Raw genomic sequence first — 19,392 nt, 5'->3', positions numbered from 1 at the left:
GCTCCAGACTTTCAACATTTCAGTTAGCTTTCAGTTAAAGCTTTTAACATAGTCACATCAAAGCCTTGTAATCTTTGGGATGCTGAAAACTTATATTTCCACTTACTGATAATAAGCATTAAACCATTCTTGATGGTCATTGCCATGGTGCTCTTTAGTAAACACTGACTTTGGAGGATTTACATGTATTTAAATACTCTTCTTCCTCCCTCCCTGCACTCCCATCTGGAAATAATTATTCTGCAAGTCACATGACAATCATTTGACTCATACAAAACAACACAAAACCAAGACTGTCAGTAGATTTCTACCACATCCTTTAGGGGTTTAGTTTAGTTTCACAGAGTGAAACTTCTAATGGCTTTCACAATTTTCAACAGATAACTTGAAATTAGCCATACCACAAACACAGCAGCGGATACACAGTTTCCAATAATGCTTAACTGATGTTTCCCCTATGCTCTGAAGAAAGAATAACCTCACTATATACAGAAATAAAATATGCTATTTTAAGCATATTTAAGCATTCAGCTATTTTTATATTTTTCCCCCTTCCCAGAAGCGCTATGCAAAAATCCATAGAGAAGAGATTATCTTGTTCTAGAAGACACAGCAGACTAGTCATAAGGATACATGGCTGACATTATTCCAAATGTAAGTTTGGAACAGTATTAAACTTTACTCTCATTCTATGCTGTTTCATACAGTTTCCAAATCAAATAAATGAACCACTGCTTTTGTGCATCGCCCCCACCACATTTTTTTAACTATAATTTTTATTTAAATAAGACACAGGAACTTCTATACCGAAAAAAAATACAAAACAAAAGCCACACATTTCCTTGTGTAAAGCAATATTGTGTGATAACTTGAATACTGTTCAGCACAGTGGCTAGAAATAACAGTACAACTATGTACAAAACTTTAAACAATATTTGACAAATTTCTACAGCTGGATGTAGAATACAATTGAGATAAACAACTGCTGGGAAATTTACATGGCAAAGCATTAGCTTTAACACATTTGGTTCAAAACCTTCAAATCTGATAAGAACAAATGCGCAATTTAATTAATATTTAGTTTCTCGTGGAAAAAAATTAAGAGAACACATAATGGCATTGCAAATACTGTACAGAATTCATCACTGACCTAAAACCCACTCATCGTATCCCCTGGTAACCTAACACCAATAACAGAGACTACGATTTCTTATCTGGACATAACCAGAGCATAAAAAGGTCATCATACTGCAGTGTTAATCTAGAAGGAAAAGTATTAAAAGGAATCGATACTTACATCATGAGTATTTTCTCCCCTTTATTTTCAGTCTATAAAATATAGTGTTTTCACCTAGGCCTGAGATTAGTAGGGTTAAAGATGGCTGTTGTGTTTCAAGGTGGTTTTTCACATGAAAAGGGTTAGAGACAGACCTCTCTCCTTCCGTATTTCTGCAAGGGGAGCCAAAAACAATGACTTGTTTTATAGGCTGCAAATCCCACCTTGTGAGACAGCATTAACAAAACCTCAGTAATAAAAAGGAAACAATGCTTTATCTCCAAAGAAAGCACATATTCAATGAGTAGTTATTGGTGGCTCCCTCTGACCCCCTGCAATCTCATCATCAAAAGAGGAAAAAAACATAATGGAGCAAGTTTAAATGCTCAGTAGCTGCAGGCTACTAATCTCTTCAATTCCTGGAAAAGGTGAACCTTATTCTCTTAGGAGCAGACAGCATAAATATAGTTCCACTGAGCTGAAAGCAATGGAGCAAGAACATCAAGTTTATTTTGCCTTTGGGGTCCTCTTTGTATCACAGGAAATTATCTCTGAAAGCAACGCTCCTCTCGTTGCAGTACAACAGAAGAGCACCACTAACCCGCTCCTGCTGTGTCCTATTTTGAAAAAGTGTCCAGCCTGCAAAACCAGGAGTATTTCACAAGGATTTTTCTTTTATTCACACTTAAGGAGGGGAAAAAACACACTTTTACACACACAGCTTAAGTAACTGAAAGTTATGGGAGAAGCTTTGATTAAGTAACATGAACTTAAAACTACTGTTTTCCCCACCCTTCTTAGAACACCCACTTGCTACTTTTGGACTTTAATCCCAAAACACAATTACTGACTACATAAATAAAATGCTGCTCGCCTAACACTGCTTAACAAAATCCGAAACCCTATTTCCAACCAGCAAAGGAATGAACATTTCCAAAAGAGAAACTAAACATTAATTTGACTTTTAGACGGTAACAGTAGCATCTCACATCCTTAATTGCCAACAAAAACATGAGAGGAAATCCCCATCATCCCCTCTGTAAAACCTGAAAAATGTCTGTCCTCGAACAAAAACATTCTTGTCTTTCAAAATTCTCTCACACACAACGTGGAATGTTTCTCATGTACAGCCTAGTACTGAACACTTTATTTGCAACAGTTTAACAGTCATTAACTGAGCAACACCTGAAACCTTTAAATGCCACATTTTTACATATATTGAAATGACAGTAAATGCAACAGTTGTTTTACTTGTAAGCACATGACAAAGTGATATACATCACAGATTTGCTGGTTCTCCTCATGTTCACCCATGTCCAGGGTCATCGTTCGCCTGGATCTGAATGCACTTATTCCAAGAGAGTGGAATGTAATGAGGAAATATTAATGCATAAAATAAGGAAAGGCAAAAGAGTGATGTTCCCTCTTTAGCTTTGTAGCTGTAAAATATTTTATATCCCAATATGATATACATTCCAAGTTACCTGAGTTTACACTTCAAGAGAAGTACCTGAAGCTAGGCCATAGGGTGGGCACTGTGCAACTGTTGTGGCCACTTTTTTTCTTTTTTTTTTCTTTTTTTGCATTGTGTGTATTACAGAAGTTAGAAACATAAACACCTGGATCAATTGTAAACATAATCCTGAAGTACAGTATTTTCCATAGGACACAACACAGCAAGACATCTTCTATTCAGACAGGCAACTTTTTTTTTTCTTTTTATATATATATATAGAGCTTATTTATACTGTAGAATTTGAAACAGAACACAGGACACAGTACTAATCTGGTCAAACATACTATGAAATGCATAGTCTCCACTTAAAACGCTTAATGATATATGGATTCTGCAGGTATTACTGCTTTCTCAGAAAAAATGCTGAATATGAATTCTGTCCCTGCCAAGAACAGCGTTGAGATACTTTTTGAGAATGCTGCTAAGTATTCCGTGTTGTTCTGAAGGGCTGCCAACTCATGCAGATGTATCTGAACTACTGTCTCCTCAGTCCTTGTCTCAGGGCAGAGGCCTGCTCCACCTTGGTCTAGATTAACATGTAGCTCTGAGGAGAGGAATGCTCTTCAGTCTGAATTTCTTGCAAAAGCGGCTGCTGCTGTGGGGACGGCTGCTGTACCGGGACCTCTGGGGAGTCCATTGTGCTGGTGTCATCTGACAGAGATGAGAAAGAAACCCGAGACGAAAGCTGCTCAACAGTCAGGGTGCTCAAAGCTGTGCTTTGACCAGAATTTGGAGAGTTCTTCAGCGTCAGGTCTGAAGCAGGAAGGAGGGGGCCGAGGAGTTTTACAGGACAGAAAGCTGATCCGGTTGGGATGAAATTAACCTTGTTTTTGTCAGGACATGAAAAGAGAGGGGCTGAGACAGGCTGACGAGACCTACAACAAGAAAAAGGATTATGTACCTGGCCATCCAAGAAGTCTCCTATGTCATTAATTTTGTGGTTCTACACGTTGCTAAAATGTGAATGACAAGGAATGGGATTAATTGGACAGAGGGGCAAACATCTTCCATATTGGTAGTCAGCTAACTGATCCACAGCATTAATAGCACTGTCACAAAAATGACTTACTAATTACTGGATAAACATGCAACTTCCAGCAAGAAAAATCTGCAGCACATATGCACGTGAAAAAATGCCACAGTAATTTAGAGCAGCACAAATTCTTCTTGAATAAAAACAATGCAGCAACAAGGCATTTATTCATATTAAATCCCTTTGAGAACCTCCATGAAATAGACTTCTCCTTTCCAACATTGTGTAATATGTCTTGGAGGCTTCCTCCATAACCCAACGTTGCTCCTTCACCATCCAATGGGCAATGAATGCTGTCAGAGCAAGAAAGGTCCCCTCCTTAATTATGACAAGGAGAGTTTTTGTTTTAAGCCACGAACACTTAAAAAGTTAATAAAAAAGAATATATGGAAAGAGGTTTATAAATGCTTAGGAAATTAAATGTACCTTATCTTTTCTGCTTGGGTTTTTGTTGCCTTTTATAAATGCACAAAAGAGTTCAAGCATAAAAGACTCCATTTCCTCTTCAAACCAACGTGAACACTTCAACTTCTCTTCTGTACAAACTCTAAGAATAGTTTGCTCCTGAAAAACTCATCAGCTGGAATAGTTTATTCATCTGCAGTTGAACAGGCTCAGTAAACAGGTTTACTGCTTTGCAGATACCAGCTGATATAAAAGGCATTACTTACGACATTTCCTCAAAGACCTTCACTCGCTCACATCCCTCTGGGGGCTCTCGTTTGAACATGTAGCTGTTGTTTGGTTTGGGAGATGAAGCATACTTGGGCAACGGTGAGCTACTCCCACTGTCTGAAAATTTAAAGCAGTTATATTACTAGAGATTGAGAGTGTTTTTAATTAAATTCGATTTCCAAACAAGATGCCTTTTTTCACAATTTAGCCACTATGCCGGCTTGCTTCCACAACAATGCTTCCTTTATTGCAGGCTATTTCTAACACCCTTGTATAGCACATTTCTTCTGAATAAAAGCTTCAGTGCAGCGGTAATCTATCATATAACAACACATAACAGGAGGATATTTTTATCCAGAATACTACAATCAGAACAAAGCAGAGCTGTGATCCTGGAAACAAGTATGTTCTTTATGATGTATTTCCAAAAACATAAATGAACAAGGTAATATGCATAATACATGCAAGAAGAACTATGAGTGGTAATGATAATATGCCTTCTCACTGTATAAACACAAGTATTGAAGATGTGTGTGTATACAGCATGTATCTTAAACATAATGCTTCACTTTGATAGTCTACTGAATAGAAGTTGCAAAGAAACAGAACATGTTTGTAACACAGGTGCTGATAACTCATCATTACAATGTCCAACCTTAGTTGCGTTTGTGAAGTTGTTTATTATCCAAAAATCAAGCTGCCACTATTCAATTCTCTCATCACTACTAGCTACATGATACAGGTATTCTTCAGAAGTCTAACTGTCTTGTGTATATTTTTCTAGACACACTTAGAACTAAAGGTGCAAAGATCTAGGATCCAAGGCAATAGGCAGATTTCTTTATACTTCCAGGAAAATTTAAGAGAGAAGGCTCAACCCTGGTAATGACAGAAGTACAAAAACCTGAAAATTTAATACTGTGAAAGAGTTCACTTTAAACACTCATCTTGACAATACGATATTCAATAAAGTATGTACAAAAATAATTACAGAAAAGTAGCCTTCTGCAGTGGCTTCTACCTTATCAAAGAGCAACATCTACCTCAGACTACCATCAGTGACTCCTGATCTTTGCTTGGGCTTACAATTAAATGAAACAAAATAGCAAGGGGAGAAGAATCCCTAACTTATAAACACACCTTATTTATAGAGAAATAACTGCTCTTGCTTTAGCTCCTTTTGAGTCCTCCCACCGATGTGGGGTACTTTGCCATTTTAAACTCAGATACTTTTGTTTACTCTGCTGTTGTTCACATGTGCCTTTTCTGCAACAGTGGAAAACCAACCAAAGCTACAAGCACTATGATCTAGATTCACTGAAGCATTTAAATTTGTCTTTAACAGCTTACAAACAGTAACTACGTAAATTTCTTTATAACCATGACTCAAATACAAAGGCTAATCATTAGATGTTTTGAAACATCTCCCATACAAGACACAAACCAGCTCAAATATCACACATTCCCTTTGGAGTTTTACTATGAAAGATACAAGAAAAAAACCCAAACCTCTTCAGTTGAAGTGAACCTCAGTAGTGTATTGATTATTCAAGCTTTTTCTTGCTGTGGAGTGAACACAGAACTTCTATTTACAGAATTTTAGGTGTTAACTGTACGAAGGCAGAAAAACCTTAAAGACAACACGGATATTTGCCAAGCTGGGAGCATGATGGTCCTGTTGGCACTTTTCCACTGCTGGCCCTCACAGCTCATTCCAAACTCAGAAATCATTAACAGAATCCAGACAGTTTGTTTCCTCCTTCTAATATTTAAAATTGAAGATCCAAGCTTCTATTTAAAAAACTTGAGACATAAAATGTGCTACTGTTCATTCCACCAAGTAGTGGAAAACTGTGGAAATACATCCAAGGAAAGAATCAAACGGAATTCAAAGTCAGTTCTTGGAAGATTTAGAGTCTTGTCTAGCCAGTTCAGTTTTCAATCAAGTTTTCAGTTTATTTAGCCTTGTCTGGCTGAAACTTCCTATATAAGACAGCTGCCAAACAACTGAAAACAAATTATATTGGATAATTTAATCATTCTATTGCTCTCTTTACCCTCCCTGCTTTCAGTTTTCTAAGTTATTAGCCTTTCATTTTGACGAAATACACACCACACGACTATTTGAAAAGTACGTGTGATTATTAGAAGGCTCACGTGTACAAGCTTGGTGTTAGTTCTACACGTACAGCAGCAGTGTGAGAACAAAAGGGTAATGGGCAAACACGCAATGAATTGAAGTGTCAAGATGTGGAATTTACAGCGTAAGCCAGTCTCTACTTGTGTATCCTGTAAGCTCTTAAGTGCTAAACTGTCACGTTACTGATCCTTAATGACACTACAAATGCATATTCTCAAACTGTGCCAGTTACACATGGTTTTTTCACTGTCTCAGAGGCTGCAGCGCCGGAGCCTTCATGTCAGAGGACACATCTGTATCTTCCACCCTTCCACCAGTAGGGTGTGCTCCGCTGGCATATTTCAGCCAACTAATCGAATTTCATTAAGATGACAATGATTGAAGATTAACAGATGTAACCTTTAAAGTGAGTTTTGTTACCATAACCACATAGCAGACAATATGGAGCCTTGTTACATAGAATTTATAAACATAAATATTCAAAATGGATGTATTCTGTTATCTAGAAAATGTTCAAGATTGTAATTAAACACTAAAAATACTATTCTAAGCAGAAGACTTAATATCACAAATTGTACCTAGCATATGAGAACAAAAAGAATCTGTAAAACAAGGGTTTAAGTGAAAAATCTGAAAGGAAACAAGAAACACTGCCAGTGAGCCATGAGATTTGTTTTGATAGACTCAAAAGTACCTGTTTCTTAAAACTATCCAAAGATTTCACTTAGAATTTTAATTTTAAAAACTATAAATTGGATGCCCAGAAGTTAAAATGTATCTTCAGTTCACCTTCCTGAACATGTTGTTTGTAACAGCCTACTAACAGTGGAAATATACAATGCTACACAAAAGCACCTAAATCAAAATCCCTAAAAACCAGCTTATACTATCTATTTTTTGTACAAAAAAAGGTGAATTTCATCTGCTTGTACCTAAGGATTTCTTTGAACTTTATCTCTGTCACAGCTGCCAAGTATGCTGTGCAGTACTCCAAATTACAATCATATGAAGCAGGATATCATAAAACTGATCCAGTGAAACCAGTAGCTTTAATGCAGCAAGGCAGTCACTTACCTTGCAATAGGCTGATTCTAGAAAACAAAATCATAAAGCCAGGTGCAATTAAAACACCTTCTTTCCCACCCTTCCCTCTCTGCTCCAATCAATACCATTCAGTATCACTGCTCCACTGGGAGCAGTTATTGTGGGCCTTTTCTGAAACTCACTTTTCACTTTTTTTTGAAACATTCAAAAGGTTTAGAAGCTTCTCACAGAAAAGGTAAACCAAACAGCTGATACAGTCCAAAGAGCAGCTGCGAGGGCCTCAGGCCAAAGCACAGCTTTGCACAATAAATAGAAGATGCTTTAGAAATGTAAAGCAGTGCTGTGTTTGTAGGGTGCACTGGCTCCTCTCACTGCTCATGTGTCTCAGTGAAGAACCTCCCCTTCCTATTCAGCAACACACTCAGGAGCATTCATAAAACTGATAATTATATTTTTTTAATGGTAAAGCCAAGTTATTCCCATAGAGAGGAAATAAAACCTCAACTTGAGAAAAGTATCAGAAAAACATCTTGGTTTTAAAGTATCTGTGTTTTGTTATACAACGAGTTTTTCAAAACTTAACAGGCCTAACAACAAACTCACAAGTTTTATTCTAGCATCACAAAGACCTGTAAAATGAAGGTGTGAAAAACACGGAGTTTTGTTTCATAAAACAGTTAACATTGACAACAGATGTTAATAAGCTCTCAAAGCTTGCTATTCCCTTGTAATTTCTACCTATATCTCTCATATTTAACTATTTTAAGATAATATTCAGAACAACTGGCCTGTGGGATCTTAATAATCTGAGAGCAAAAGGCACCTTTCTGATTATATTTTTACAACCTCTGAAGAAATTACTTTCTCTTAGAAACAACTACATATTTTTCTATCTTGTCCTTAAAGAACAAAGTCATGATAAACACTTCAAGTTTTTTAATAAGCACAATATTAAGTACCTTACACTAATTTAGAAATCCAATTATTTTAACTTTACAAAGCTGGCTGTTTATTGCCATCACCTACATGCTATGATTAAAGCAGGCTCTTGATACAAACCTAGCATTAAAGCCAGTCTTACAGCCAAAGTCCACAAATTAGTATCTACTCTTTGTGAAGTTCAGCCGTAAATTTTACTCCAATTGGCTGTTCAAAAAATCCAAGACAGGAGATAAAAACCACTGAAAAGCATTAAGAAGGTTAGATACACTACTGCCAATAAAGTACAACTGAAAATTCCAATTACTATGATAACTGAGTGCTAACTGCACAAGGAATTGTTCTTTTCATTTCCTTGCTTTTTAACTTATACTTGTTATCAGGACAAATATGAACAAATTAACCTGTCTAGACGTTTCCTTGTATGCTAACACCTTAGTGGATATCTCTATAGTGATTCAGTCTTTACGACACATTACAATTCACATGCATACCATAAGAAAGAGAAGTGTGGGGGGAGCTGATATCTTTGTTATTTTTGGAGCTTGGCCAACTATCTTGTTGAGCTATGACTTTTGCTTTGATGTGGTTAACTTACACAAGCCACCCCCAGTCCAGGACTTGGGCAGGTGGATTTGTTTCCCACTACTTCCTTTTAAATCCAAGATGGGAAAGCAATACTTTTCAGAAACCAAGTACTTCTCCTGATGCCTCCCCCAGTCTTATTCCCAACGTACTTTAAGAACTATTAAACAGACAATACTTGTAGAAAAAGCTTAACCTTACTTACAACCTCAATATGCTGCTGTCTTTAGCTCATTTGTAAATCTAAATTAAATCTTAAAACCCTGTTTTCTCCGTGAAACTTACTACTCTTAGCTTGCATGTTTTACACAAATCCTTCATCCCTCCAAACTAGAGCCTGTGTTTCCAACTAGCTGTCGAGAAGCTCAAGGATCATTTCATTAGCTAACAGTTGTCCAAAAAATCAAGTCTTCTTACACTGGTGCCTGTATTTTCATACTACATGCTGTGTCAGAACACGTAAGCTCCAGTTTACCCCCTCTACAAAACCAAATGACATTTTACAGACTTTGGGGAATTAAAAAAAAAAAGCACAATATATTGACATACAAACACATAAATTATTAAGAAATTCTGGGTTGTTATGCAACATACACAGACAAGTAATTACTCCCCATCAGATTGTTCAAGCTCATATCTGAGTGCCTCACCAAATAGCTTCAAGTGGAATGTAAGAGTTCAGAAGCAGAGTACTTTAAAAAGCAGTCCAAAAATTACTTCATCACCATTTTGATCAGCAAGTAACTCACCCATGATGAATACATACAGTCTACCACAAGCCTTCTTGAAACCTTTTTTCAACATAAACATGTTACAGTCTGAATTCTTCACATTAGAATCTTCATAAATAGTTAAGACTGTTTGCTGTGCTCCTCTGACGTATTTATGGAAGATGTTTGTGAAGTTTCACAAACAAGAGGGAAAAAGATATGTAAACAAACAAAACCAATTTTAAGATAAATCCTCAATCCCTCCACAACCATCAAACAAAAACAAAAACTGATGTAATGAGTAAAATGAAGGTAGTTGTAAAAGCAGGACACCACATGCCTCCCATAGGTAAAGGCAGGTCACTCTACTCTCACCTTTATCACGATCATAGAGCAAATCTTCTGTTGAGCAAGGACTCCCATCCTGAGATTCAGGAGGGCAAAAGGGAGAGACACATGGTGAATGACTGCTGCAGCTGCTGCTGCGCTCCTGGACAGACGGAGTCTGAGTGTCAATGCTTCGTGTACTACTACTACGATAGTGAGCAGGTAATGGGGCCCTTCGACCATCAGGTATATCCAAAGGCTGCAAGAGAAACAAGCAATTCAGGTTACAGAGAAAATATCAAACTACTAAGCAATGTGAGCCTGTAGCACTCATAACTGAAGTAATAAGGCAAGGTCTCAAGAACAGCAAACAAAACATTTTTGAAATAATTTTTACACAAGAAAATAATGCAATGTTACAATGGGCACATCATAGATTAATTACACTGAATGCTGGGACAATGTGCAGATGTTCGAAGCCAACTATATACTCTTAATGGAAAGTTAACACCAGAATGCACTTCAACATATGCTAGCAGTATGCTTTTATATTAGTTTTAAAAAGCAAACCTCCCCAATAAATCAATCTCTATGTTTTGTAATATAATTTTCAATGAAGGTCACTGTTATGCTGAAAGAAAAACAAGAACCCTGACAAAGATCACATTTGGATAGAAGGAAAAAGGGTCAAATGCAATGGCACACTATTGCTGTAACAACCGAGTAACCGTTATAAATGAAATCATCCAAATTTTGCTAGTAAGTTGTAATTCTCTAGCACCCCTCTACATTCCATTCTTCAGTTCTGGAGGTAACCTCTGACAAAACAGCAACTAAAGTAGATGAAGCACAGGCTTACACAAGGTTCACAAGCTTTGTCTTGAACCAAGGCTAGTAAGCACTGCCTGCTCGTATTGGCCTAGTTGGCACTGGCCAGAATGATCTTGCATCCCATTCCCCAATACACTGTGTAGACATCTCCACAGTAATAGACTGACACGCTCTACTTTCCTTCCCAGTGGAAAAGTAGTTTTTCATAGACAGTGCTGCTTTAAATGTAGAAATCAAATGAGAATTACAGTTTTGTTTAAAAGTGAAGGGGAAAAAAGTGCCTGTGAGATTTAAATATGATTTTTCTCCCCCCACTTCAGCGAGGATTGTATCCAAGCCACAGAGAACAGCTTAAATGTTCTATCTACAGAAAAGTAACATATTTTTCCTTCTCACTTCAAGTGAATATCTGAATTTTATTGCTTTTCTCTTCCCCATATATTCCAAAACTATAACAACTTGTTCCAGAGACTAAAATTCAACACTTTTTATAATGATGAGGACACGAAACCTATTTGCCTAGCACTGCATTCTCCCCTTTTCAGCAACAGCCTATCCAGAAAACCACCACATATTATACAAAGAGGCAGACAAAGAGGCAGAAAGATCCTTTACTTCTTCTGAGCCTTCCAGTTAATACCATTTCACATTTCAATTAAGAGCAAAGAAACACACTATAAAGAGAACATTACAGTTGCTACATCAAATGCTGGAAAAGTCTGGATACAGCTGTGTGGTCTGTTCCAACAGCTCAATTGACACTGCATATGCGTTACAACATGACTACATGTTGCTATTCTCATCATGACTTATTCAATGCACAAGATAGACCTGATGCATGGTATCATTTGTTACACAGAGGGAGGAGATGTAAAAACAAGACTGAATTTGTAGAAATGAAATACTCTCATCATTAACATAACCAAAAAGATAACTGCCATGCAGAACAGCATTTTCACTTCTGTCTCTGCCACAAAAATTCTATGAGGTGCCAAGAAGTCATCTGAACCAAGCTCTCTCTTCTATGGTATTTTTTCTGGATGACCAGTCTATATAGGACTGATGTGCAAAAGTCTTCAGCATTTACAAATGCAGAAGGAGACCACGGGAGCTGCCCTTTAATTCCTAAAATGGCATCCAGTTTCCTGGGTTACGCAAGAATCACATTTATCGAAGCCTGATTGATTTGTGTCTCTCCATCCATAAAGTGCAGATAATATCATATTTCTTCTTACACAGGTGTGATAAAAAGAGAACAAAATTTCAGACACTCTCCTATTATACAGAAGCAAAAACCCAGGAAGAAATTCAGATTTCTGACTGAAAAGTGAGGATTAGGACACATATCTAATGAGGAGAAAACAAAAACACCGAACAGCTGCTCATTAAGTACATACACTATGCTCTATATAACAGGTAAAGCAAAGATTCCAGGGAGTGAAAGAAAACAGTAAGTGGATCACATAATTAAAGACTTCAGGATAACAAAGATGTTCTTCCACACCCGGAGGAACAACACAGTCTGCAGTCAGGAAGTATATCCCAAATTGCATATTTCAACCTCTGCTGAATTAAAATGTGAGGTACAAAAAGTCATCAGTATTTTTAGACATGCCTCTAAATATATATACAAGCAGAAAAAGCTAAATATTTATCACTCTTTCCAAATAAAGTAACTTTTAAGGCATAGAAAATACCAACTAATTCAGATTACTGTGCTTCTGTACGTATCTTTTCTTTAATATCAAATCCAAGTTTTGAGAAGTGCAAAATCTTCACAAAAAATACCAACTAGAAGTATGCCACTTCTTAAAAACTTTACGTATTAAACCTGCTTAACATAAAAACATACTTTAGGAGTTAGTTACCATGAGTCACGCCTAAACTATTCTAAAAACCAAAATCCTCATAACCTTACAACATAAGAAATAGGGCAACTAATTTGGTACAGCTGCTATTAGTTTACATAATGCTCAATGCATGTAAAACAACTAGAAATTACTGTGTTCTACAGGCTGGGTTTGGGGGTTTCTTAACAAGAGTGTCCATTCACATATTATACTTATGCCAAATGCATTCTAACAGGAAACCTGCCAACCCTTGGACAGTATGTTCTAGGACACAGTTACATACTGCCCTCATCTTCCTGCAAAGGTACTGAAATGCTCAATTTGACAAGAGCATGCACTTCTCAATACACTGTTAAAATTCACCACTTTGTTTTCAGTATCGATCTTTCTAATGGAAAAAACCCAAGAACACCCTTACTTAGTAGCATCAAGAATGCTGCTATGATATAATGTACCAATTGAAGCCTTAAAAATAATCTGCTCTTAACAAGCCTTATGTCTATTTGGGAGACAATTTCTTGAGAGCAAAGCATTCAGTGCTTTTGATTTGAAAACTGTTCTCTGGAACACAAAGGCAGACATAAGAAACTGCTTCTTCCTTCTAGCATCAACGAAGTCATCAATGCATTAGACAAGGTGCAAGTGCAAAAAACCATAACGTATCGTGGGAAGGAACATAAACCTACCTTGCTATATCTAGAAGCATTAGCAACCAAACATATTTATCTTTTTACTTATACTGTGTGACAGTCCATCAAAATTGCTCCATTTCTAATTACTTCAGTATACTCGAAAGAGAGTTCTGGTGATGGTTGGTTTTCTGAATAGAGGCTGCATGAACTTGTCTGCGTCCTGCTACGGGGCATTTTTCATTATTTTGCACTATATTCTGCAAGAGGGAACACCTCTTACCCCCACTCCCTACAGTAAGGCCATCACCTTATTGTATCCAAGTCTCCAACGTTTGCATTGTGGAGTCACAAGGAGAGAAAGAACGAAAGCCTGCTACTGCTTCACAAAAAGCAGATTCCCTCTTATAAGTTACAGCAGGAACACAGACATGCCATCACAATTTCCTGGAAGGCTGGTTAACAAGCTATAAGACAGGAAGGAAAAATATATCCAGGATCTCTGAATAAATGCATTAGAAAATTAATTTAAAGTTTATTGATAAACCTAAGGAGAAAGAGGTGATTAAGAAGTGACTCAAACTAGCCAACTTTAACTCAGTTTTATGAAGGAAAGAAAAAAGAAGAACACCTTCAGCTAACTAAGCAAGATGAATGATCTGAAAAAATACACACATGCATGGCTAAACTGAAAAGAATTAAATACTTGGCATATTTTGACCACTTACAATGCAATACCTCTGAACTTTATGGTCAATTATTAAAAGGTAATGATATCATGACATTACTGTACCATCAACTATCTTTATGAAACACAAAAATAACAAGACTAATGTCTAAATGATTATTCTTCCTTTTATAGAAATTGTAAAAGTACAATTAGTTATCATTAAAATATTAAGAAAAAAAACCCAATGCATTAAAAAACCCAACAAAACAAACAAAGTTAGAAGACATTCTAAATCAATTTATACATCTTTAAAGTAGGATTACAAAAGTTCAAGTTGGCAAAAAGAAAAGCAGTAAGTATGTAACATCATGCCCTACAAAACCAAAAAACAAGTCTAAAAACTAAACTAAACTGGTTTGTGTATCTGAAGACTCAGCAATGAAGTATGAAACTGGAAAGAAAGTATCACTGGTTACCCCTTTTAACTGGGAGCTAAATTAAAAAAAGCAATTCACGTATTATCCATAAATCTATCCATAAAACTTAACCTTAACCTTATTTTTGTCCTGTATATCATCTACACCAATTTCAATGTATGAACTAAGAAACAGGTTAAAAAAAAAAATCACATGTTTATACTGAAGAGATGAGAGACTAATAGGAAAAATTTATGAACACCAGGCTAACATTTATAAAAGTTAACAGAACTAAAATGCATTTTATTTTACTTTGAACAGCGCAAACATGGTTACTGAAATGAAATGGAAGGAATTGGAATGCTACTGGAATAGTGCCCACATTTGAAGGAAAGTAAAAAACTAAAAAAATTAGGTAGCGAGCTGCATCCAAAATACAGATAATATTCCTTCTCTATGTGTTTAGCAGGCTGTATGTTATTCCCCAAACCTTCCCTGGCAAATGAATACTGATTCCCAATAGTGCATAAAGTGTTTTATGCAGCTGGATAGATCACATGAAAATTAAGGTTTGAACATGTACTGTTAAATTCTGAAGTAAACGTGGAAACACGTTAAAAGAAACCACCTGAAAATTTAGATACACACTAATCTTATAACCAAGTCTTTAGAATAATTTATCCTTCACACATCACCCATAGCAACCAACCACCTTTGACTGCCATTTTAAAATTCTTTCTAAAAATATAGCAAGAAAGAATGGCAGAAATCAAATTTATGAAGTTTGGTTTCCTATGGTTTATATTTTATTCAGTAACTCCTAACCTTTAACTTAGCTTCTCCAACTCCTCCAGGCTAAAAAGAAGTTAAATTATTGTACCAGGAGAAAGTTCACCAGCAATAAGATTGAGTAAATTACTCTTGTTATGATCTTCTGTAAGCAAGCTATGAGATCTAGTAAGCTCAAAGACAGTGCTAGGAGTCCCACTTTAGGTCCCACTGGACTAGACTTCACAGAAATCAACAGTTACATAGCAGGAAACAACCCTTTACCCACAAAGATGGACTTAACTTCAAGGGGAATGTCTAATTTATGACTTTCTTTTGTGTCTGAAGACTTTCTCCAGCTAGATGTTTGGAGGAAGGGTTCACTATTGCCTTGGTTGCATAAACTGCTGAGCACCTCTGGCCCCAGTCCAACAATGCACTTAAGTATGTGCTTAACTGTTTTGCTGGATCACAGCCAGTACATTCAGTAACTTAGGAGACCGCATCCCAAGCAATAAGCTGTTAGAGCCCAAGGACAACATTTACGAAGATAATTTGTCTGATAATAAATGAAATGTCCTCTAACTGTAGGAGAATACAATTCTAGCCAAAGCAACATCAATGGTGGCACTGAAATACATACCTTTTTATACTCCTTTGGACATGGGCCAACAAGGTTTATTGATTTGGGGTTTCTGTTTCAGTTTGTGTGTTTGCTTTTTTTCCTTATTCCCCTGTTACAACACACACCCCTTCCTGAAGGGATGAACCAGCCTTAGCAAAGCAAACAGCATACAACTTCTACTACTACAGTATTTAATTCTTAAGACTGCTTTGTCCACACAACTAAGCCTCTGGAGAACCCAAGACTATTCTAAAACTTTTAAAGTTTACTGCTGAAATGAAGAACTACAAATATCAGGTTTTGGAACCTTAAATCTCCAACTTAAGTTTTACAGCTTGGCTTATACATTGAATTGCTACTGCATGACCGTTCACAAGAAAAGAACCTACATCTTGGAGAACATTAGAAGAAAGTAGCTTATTCCACAGCAGAAAATTTTATTGGCTATTTAGGGAACAGCAGCTGTAAACCAGTATTTCCCATTTTAAGTGTCATCTAAGCATCCCAGTGCTCCTCAATGACAATTCCAATGCTCCAGTTCTCCCACATAAGCAAAGCCTGATCTTCCATCATGGAGATCTCCCATGACGTACTACAGTGGTTTCATGGAAGTAAAATGGTGCACATTCAGTTTATGGAAGAAAAGCATTAAAACCAAAAAGCAGAGCATAGCACGGGAAATTTAAGTATTGCCTAAGAAAAAGAATGCAAAACAAGGCAAATAAATTAATCTCTTGGTCTCTAATTACTTACTACTGTAGCCTGAAGAATCTAAATTTTCACTTACTTTTCATCCAAAAACTTTCAAGTTTGCTGCAGAAAGAGCATTCGAAACAAAGTATGTTTGGCCAGAAGCCCTTCAAAAATGAAAAACAAAAAACCAACAAAAAATCCAAACACCACCCTAAAACACAAACAAAATTTTCAAACAGTTCTTTGAAGAAAATGCTTTTTAATTTCAACCACAAGGAAGGTTTCCCATGTTTATAGATTACGAAGGGAAAACAACTATAAACATGTTAATATAAGCTTACCTTAGATACTTCTTCTTTTCCACTGTTTTCCTTAATGAATACTTTTTCCAGTTCAGGGCTTATTCCTTCTACATTACACGGCACACGTGAAACAGTTGATTTTGGCACTGAAATGTTTGACAGTGGCATAGGGACTGATCTGGAAATAGAAGCCTAGAAGGCAGAGAGAAATACAATTTGAAGCTGGAAAATGGAATAAAGACAAAAGTCTAAGATGTGTACCAAAACCCTTCTTTTGTCTTCTAGATGACCATTTTTACTTGGCAAATTTAAATGAAAAGAAACGCTTGCATAAACCAAAAACCACTAAAAATCGCCTCTACTTAACTCAAAGAAGAGTCCTAGAATAAAAGAATTCTAGTACTTCACTTATCAGTAAGTAGGCAGCTATATGTAGTTTCCAGATGTACAGACTACAGAATTTGCATAAGGGGGATGGGGAACAGACAGGGCACTGATGGTTTAGCAGGAATCCAAAAGGTCTGGATTTCAAAAACATTCCTAAAGCTTAACCACTCAGCTGAAATATTCACTTAATGCACTTTTATTCTCTTTTGGTTGGCTTTAGTGAATGAAAAATAAAGCAGTCATTTGGAACCTTTAATTTCATTAGCTTCTGGCTTTTCAGAACCTTTAAGTCAAAGACCTCTAAAGATATCACTTTAAGAATCAAACATAAATTAATGCAAGGACGGTTTCAGAAAAAAAACTGTTGGAGTGGAGCTCTGTTACCAACAGAAACCATGCACAAGAGTTCATGTGCATCTTGCACAGCCAACCTCAAAAGCTTTACCTTGGCAGCAGCAATATAGCACAGATGTACCTACACTAACAACCATGAACAGTGTTCACTTGCCAAAACACGTTCTCCCTGCAGCTCCAAAGGTGCACGTCACCTGTGTAGAGGCATTCTCTGACTGACAAAACACACTGCCTGCACAATGGCTTCCCACAATGGTGTCAGAACCAAAAACTTCACCAGCCTTGGCAGAGAACACAAGCCATAACAGAGTGAGCTCCAAGTACTGAAGAATGTTCCTTCAAAGCATATATCCTAGGTGTGCCTCAAAAACTGGTTTTACTGTGACTATATATAGTGGTATGTGCAACAGGTTACTTTGACATGGAAAGCAAAACCCATTTCTTTGAAAATGTAGTGGGATCCTTTGTTATAGAAGCATAAAAGCTTCAGGAATAATATCAATTTCCTGTATGCCTTCAACACAAGATTGGGTTTTAACCATGATATTTTATCCAAACAGAAGGAACATAAAGGATCAGTTATCACAGCTCAACTTCTTTCTAAAACACTAGTTATTTTAAAAAGGCAGTGAGGGAATACAATGACAGAACCAACATTTCAGGAGTTCAAATAGTGGCCTGTTAGTAACATGTCGTCCAAGCTAAGGATCCACGGTAGGTGAAATTTAATCAGGACTCAGATGTCTGCATTGTCAAATGAGACATGATTAACTGCTTTCTGCAAGTGGCTCAAGGTTCACAAAGTCATTGACTGAACCTTGCCTGGGCTTTAGAACTCGTAATTGGGTTTCAGTTTCACTGGCAGTTAGTAATGGCTAGAGCAGACACTACATGGGACACCCTCCATTGCAGCCTGCTAAGAATCTGTTTCATGGTCAGGTAATTTGGCCAGGCAATTTGTCCAAAGCCATTCTTCATATGTGCCAGCATTTTTATAATTAGAGGAATATTGATATATTCAGAGCACAGGCAAATTTTTATAACAAAAATGACCTGAAAACAAGAAATTGTCTTAGCCAAGCCTGTGTTAAAATTATCTTCTGTATTAAAATTTGTCTAAACTCACACACCACTTTGAAAAATGGGTAAGCAATAAGACAACAGGAAATAGAAGGTGACACACTAGGAGCCTCATCGTAACCTCTCAGAGAGGAAGATAAACCAAACACCCACAGACTGATGGCTGGAGAGAAGTCTTGACATAACAATGTCCATAGGTACAGAATATGAGAATGGTCGTCAACATGATCTGGACACATTTTGCATTATGAAGTTTATATCTGATTGAGGTTTACAGTAAGTCTGTCTGGAACAAGAACAGGCTGGTGATGATAGCAACTTTTCCACTTAATATCCTAGGAACCTCTCAAAATGTACTGTAACAACTGTACTATAAGATAGCCACTGTAACCACAAACTCTTATGCTAGAAGAGTCTGCATTGATGATGATTCTGGACTACCTTAACAACCAAGAGGTTTCTCCTAAACAAAACCATGAAGAAAAAGACTTCTATCCTGTAGTCTGATAGCTCCTCTAGTCACCAGTCACTAGGGATGGGGT

The 19,392-nt window shown here is 36.9% G+C and overlaps 1 protein-coding gene across 4 annotated transcripts in view; it reads right to left on the bottom strand.

Moving 5' to 3' along the window:
* Window positions 1-758: 758 nt before the first annotated feature.
* Window positions 759-19,392, bottom strand: part of GLCCI1 (glucocorticoid induced 1) — a 56,314-nt gene continuing 37,680 nt past the window's right edge. For 2 of the 4 annotated variants that reach the window (XM_005152896.2, XM_031052404.2), the window contains exons 5-8: window positions 17,069-17,221; window positions 10,294-10,504; window positions 4,497-4,617; window positions 759-3,667 (exon numbers count right to left, since the gene is read on the bottom strand). In XM_005152896.2, the coding sequence (XP_005152953.2) occupies window positions 3,319-3,667; window positions 4,497-4,617; window positions 10,294-10,504; window positions 17,069-17,221 (834 nt within the window). In that variant the 3' untranslated portion in view covers window positions 759-3,318. Of the gene's footprint in view, window positions 3,668-4,251; window positions 4,618-10,293; window positions 10,505-17,068; window positions 17,222-19,392 lie in introns of all 4 variants that reach the window. The other 2 variants (XM_031052405.2, XR_004081084.2) reach the window with 2 other exon arrangements.

This window comes from Melopsittacus undulatus, chromosome 1 (genome assembly GCF_012275295.1).
Source record: "Melopsittacus undulatus isolate bMelUnd1 chromosome 1, bMelUnd1.mat.Z, whole genome shotgun sequence".
Classification (NCBI taxonomy): Eukaryota; Metazoa; Chordata; class Aves; order Psittaciformes; family Psittaculidae; genus Melopsittacus; species Melopsittacus undulatus.
The sequence above is the reverse complement of the archived record's forward strand: the minus strand, read 5'-3'. Positions and strand labels throughout refer to the sequence as shown.